Source organism: Dermacentor andersoni, chromosome 4 (assembly GCF_023375885.2).
Source record: "Dermacentor andersoni chromosome 4, qqDerAnde1_hic_scaffold, whole genome shotgun sequence".
Taxonomy (NCBI): Eukaryota; Metazoa; Arthropoda; class Arachnida; order Ixodida; family Ixodidae; genus Dermacentor; species Dermacentor andersoni.
The window spans coordinates 158,689,678-158,694,543 of record NC_092817.1 but is presented as its reverse complement, the minus strand read 5'-3'; the positions used below and the strand labels follow the sequence as shown (position 1 = coordinate 158,694,543).

The 4,866-nt window shown below is 51.3% G+C and overlaps 1 protein-coding gene across 1 annotated transcript; it reads right to left on the bottom strand.

Annotated features, from left to right (window-relative positions):
- Positions 1-1,195: 1,195 nt before the first annotated feature.
- LOC126537980 (uncharacterized) lies at positions 1,196-3,138 on the bottom strand. The gene is made up of 2 exons (XM_050185097.3): positions 2,762-3,138; positions 1,196-1,807 (listed from the first exon to the last, which is right to left on the bottom strand). The coding sequence occupies exons 1-2, from the start codon at positions 3,083-3,085 to the stop codon at positions 1,271-1,273; spliced, it is 861 nt and encodes a 286-aa protein (XP_050041054.3). The 5' UTR covers positions 3,086-3,138; the 3' UTR covers positions 1,196-1,270.
- Between the last annotated feature and the right edge of the window lie 1,728 nt (positions 3,139-4,866).

Genomic DNA, 4,866 nt, shown 5'->3' with positions numbered 1-4,866 from the left:
CCTTCGTATCCCTCTCCACTTTCGCTCTCTCCTCCTCTCGCACTTTCACCAACTTCATGCAGTACAGCAAAAGGTCGTGTCAACCCACCAGAGGTACCAGAAGAAGGGCTCCTCCATTGTTCGCGTCTAAACTCCCTCTGCGCGACATCGACTGAATGGAAGCATCAAAAAGGGTTCCATGGGACACAAAGGGTAAGCCCCTGTCCATTTTCTAAATACACAGTCGGCTCTCCTCATGTCGGGGCTGTCATCCCTCGTCGACCGACCAGTCGACCGTGTTCACCTTTGATGACGTCACTTAGAGCAGCCCGGGGGCACGTATTCTCGGAAGGCCATCTTTGGCGATATCAATTTCAATGTGCGGATGAGATGATGGGCTGGTTAAGCACTACGTCACGCGAAAGCGATAGTATCACCCAACTAACGGTCATCCGAGAATACGTCGTCTGTCGACATTGCCTCGCAGAGAAAGGAACCGGAAATGCCATGAGAGCAGCAAGGGATTGTTTTTTTTTTTTGAATTTGTCGTGTCCCCGCGCCATGTACCGCTGCCACGTTCGCGAAAGATGATTGCCGTCGCATTCTGTACATTATATGCGCGTGTTTATTTGAAATGCGTAAAAAAAATGCCAGAGGTAGTTCGGGGCCCTTTAAGGTATTCTAAACTGTCACTGTGGAGTCCGTGGTCTATACCTTGCCCAGCTATCGCTGCTGCACAGAAATGGCAAAAACAAAAATAAGTGGCGTACACAAATGTGCACGCCATGACTGATGGGGTTACGCGAATATTCTAGTGATACTAAACACGCAAAGGACAGTAAGGGGAGAAAGTGATTTGTCGATCTCCCTTGATCTCTGCTGCGTATTAGTGCTACACAGTCAAGCTAACTGTCAAACTAAGTGAGATTGAGGCTGAAACACGCATAAATTGTGAATGGCGCATCGCGTTGTCTGCTAGCCGCTATACGTGTTTACATGAGCGCATATGGCGCGCATATCTTTTGAAGACTGCTTGTTACGTGGTTGTAGCACAGTCGTAAATGCTAGCTGGTATGCGTTCTCATTTAAGACGCAGGGAAACATCTGACCTTGCGCTGTAGTCTTTGCCCTATAATAAGATCAGTGGCTATCGTTTGAATTTTATTGATACATAGTGCTTCAAGCACATCACACACACATGTGCACAAGGAAAGAGATGTTGCGTCGTTTAATACAAATGAAGTGGTCGCTGCACGACCCGAATGCATTCGGGTCTCGCGTTCGTAGTGTGTCAGCGCTCGTGACGCTGGCCGCTATGAAGCGCGGCCATCTGCTCGGGCGACAGTCCTCGCATCGTCAGGTAGGTCGCGGAGAAGTTGCCGGTCCGAAAGCGTTCGTTTACGACCGCGGCCGCCTCGCCGTCACCGCACGGTCCAACGCCGTCCAGGTGCGTCGGGACGAGTCCCGCCTGCCGCGCCAGGCGTCCCGTGACCAAAAGACCCTCGTCCTGGTCCAGGCTCTCGCTGTCGAAGGCCGGCTGCAGGCGCAGGAAGTCCTGGGACTTGGCCGCGTACGCGCAGCCTTCCAGGTGACCGCGGTCCGCAGAGGCGCGGCCGAACACGCGCGGTCCGGGCGCCCAGCGTTCCAGGACGTCCAGCAGCGCGAGCACTCGCACGTGCGTGTCGTCGGTGACGCGCACGGCCCACTGCAGTGCGTGCAGGTGCATGGGCACCCACTCGACGATCAGCGCAGCCGTCGAGGACGGCTGCAGGCGCACGCCGGATGCCCGTTTGTGGGCCACGATGTCCTTGAATACTTGGTACTCCTTCTGCGCAAAGTTGGCAATGGGGATGGCACACGTGAATCCTCAAAACCGACGCCGGGTTATTATGCACGAGGAAAGCACAACCATAATATTGTCGCGTTCTTTTGCGCGCAATGGCGTATAGAGCCAGGCTACACTGTTTTTCACGTATGCGACCTCTTGCGAAGTGAGCAAGCAGAGCGCGGGAAATCGATGAGTTACATGTTTTCCAGCCCAAATTATATGAAGGGTTACGACTGTCCTCTGTGGCAAACAATTAGTGTAAGCAGGCCGAAACGACGACGACAATGCGGACATGGAAGACGGCGAGACGCCCAACGAGTGCACAAATTTGAACGAGCGCATAGGCACATAGTATAGGAGCGAGCCCCGAAATGTACCGAGCGCCGGCCGCAAGCCATTGCAAGCGAGAGTCTAGTCCCTGTATCTCCGGGTCGATTGTGTTCCTGATGATGATGATGATGATGATGATGATGATGATGATGATGAACTGTAGTTGTGCCCTTTGCATGGCAGTTGTAAATGCCCTAGCTACTGAACCTTAAAAAGGGAACATTGGGGGGGGGGGTAGGAAAGAAGGTATAAAAAGCGTCCCTCACCGGCAGTCTGCAACTCTCAGCACAACCTTTGAGCGTTCGCTCTCGCTCTTGTTGAGAAGCTTGTCAGCGGGAGTTTCAGGAGTCGAGTTTTTGTCAAGCTGCCGGTTTTTTTCTCTATCTTTTAGTGTTTGCTCCGCCATCATGATCATACGATCAGAAATAGCTTTTGTTGTTATTATTATTATTATTATTATTATTATTACTAATCCCCATCGTCACCGGAATAGCCCTATAACTGTTCTCGGACACTCTTCTTCAAACAACCGCTTTGAATTAGCGCCAAACTTTTCCTTTCCGATTTCATTTCCTGATGGATGTACAACGACCGTACAAGCACGTCGCTCAAACGAAACTTCACCTTGATGGCGGCGACCTCCTTGCGTTCGGCCGGCAGTATCAGGAGAAAGACGACGCGCAGGGTGCAGTTGGGGTACTGGCCCAGCCAGCCCCAGGTGGCGCGGATGGCGCTCCGCTGCGCGCTGCGCTCGGGTGCTGTGGGCACGAGCACGTTGAGCCTGGGACATAGCGTCCAGGTGCCGGGCACGTCTATCGCAATGTCCGGGAAGTCCGACAGGACGGACTCGTCGTTGCCTCCGGCCGGCGGTTGCCCTGGCGCCGTGCGCCACACTAGCCGACCTCCCAGCGGCCATCGAGACTCGCAGTTTGCGCAGCCGATGACCATCTCGGCCCTCGGACCACTGGTTGCGAGCGTGATGGCCTTCGCGGGCGGCGCGTTGGTCGCTGTGGGAAGATTGATTGACAGGCTGACTGACTCATTCATGTACTGATCGACTGAATCAATCAATGAAAGGCTGGCTGATAGATAGATAGATAGATAGATAGATAGATAGATAGATAGATAGATAGATAGATAGATAGATAGATAGATAGATAGATAGATAGATAGATAGATAGATAGATTTTAACGTACGAAAGGAACATACGGGCTTTGAGCGCAACCGTAGTGGTGGGCTCCGAATCAATTCGACCTCCAGGGGTTCTTTAAAGGGCCCCTCACCAGGCCCCATAGCAAATTTTGATTATACGCTGGAAGTTGTCACGTGTCCTCTAGGGAGCGTTCTGCCGCAAAAATTTTTCACGTCGGTTCATTAATAGCCTACATAAAAATATTTCAGTGCCGCGAACTCATGATTTCAGCAGGCGGGCTCCACTGCATAGCGAGACTCTCTCTCCACTCGCTTCGTCTAGCTTCCGCAAGCGAAATTCCTTCCCTGCGTTCTCCCATGCCGGACCTCGAGGATCGCGTGACACATACGTCACGGGCCCCGCCTTCACTTTTCTTTTTCTGCTCGCTTTTTGTTTTCGGCGATACGGACTTCCGTTGGCGGCGTTGCGCGCGACCTGTTATCGCTTCGCGCAGCGCACGATTTTGCGCTCTGTGCACAAGGAAACATGACTAGCGGTACAATTCAGTGCTACATGAATACTGAGGCAGAACAAGCGGATCGCGGGACATGATCACGCGCTGGAACACGGTAGAAAACGACACAGCTTCGGTACCTGCGTACGTGACCGCAAGACCGTGGGAACAAGCAGACGAAGCGGAAGTACCCCCCATCTCTCTTGCTTCGGTGCGAAGTAAAACAAAAAGCACGCAGACCTTCCGTTTGTGTGTTTTATTATTTCTCTAAACTTCAATCCATCAATTCAAGCATCAGATCACACACATAACCAGATGGTGTCTTGAATAATTCTCGAAGTTACGTGTCACCACGAGCAACGTCACACTGCGGACTCGAGTACGCAGGCGCAGGGACGCGACTACGTCATCCTCCGGCTTGGAGCGCGGTGGCCGCGAAGAAAAGGAAAAACGGCGTTCGGTTTGAAAGTTCAAATCTTTCCGCGGCGTGTAGTGATGTAATACTTTCCAGAAACGATCGTTATACCGCAATGTATGCTCTGCGCTTGTCAGCTCAAAATGGCCAAAACTGGTGAGGGGCCCTTTAACGTGCATGGCACGTTAAAGGGCCCCTCACCCATGGCACGCATAATTTTTTTTTTTGGCATGAGCATACACCTGTGGCATACATACGCAGTTCACTAACGCTGATTTAACTTTACACACAGCACAGAAATAGTAGAAAACTTGGCACAGCAGAGGCGGACAAGCCACATTGTTTTTTACATCACAGATATATTTTCGGCGACTGTACTGACGCCGGTTTCGCCTGACTTGTCCTTACAAACTTGCTCGATCAAATTAAGTAGCCTTCTGGTATACGGCGTCTTGCGCTGCCACAAGAAGACGGCGAGAGTACCATCACAATTTCTATTTTGCATCGATTTCCTTTTCTTTTTTTTTTTGCAATCTCACACGGCCCATCTTTCAATATCTTTAAAAGCTTTTCGCGGATTCAATTCGTCTTTCGTAAATCATGACGTAACATTCGTAAAAGCGTTCAACGGGTCAACACTCTTAAAACTTACGAAAAAAAATTAGGG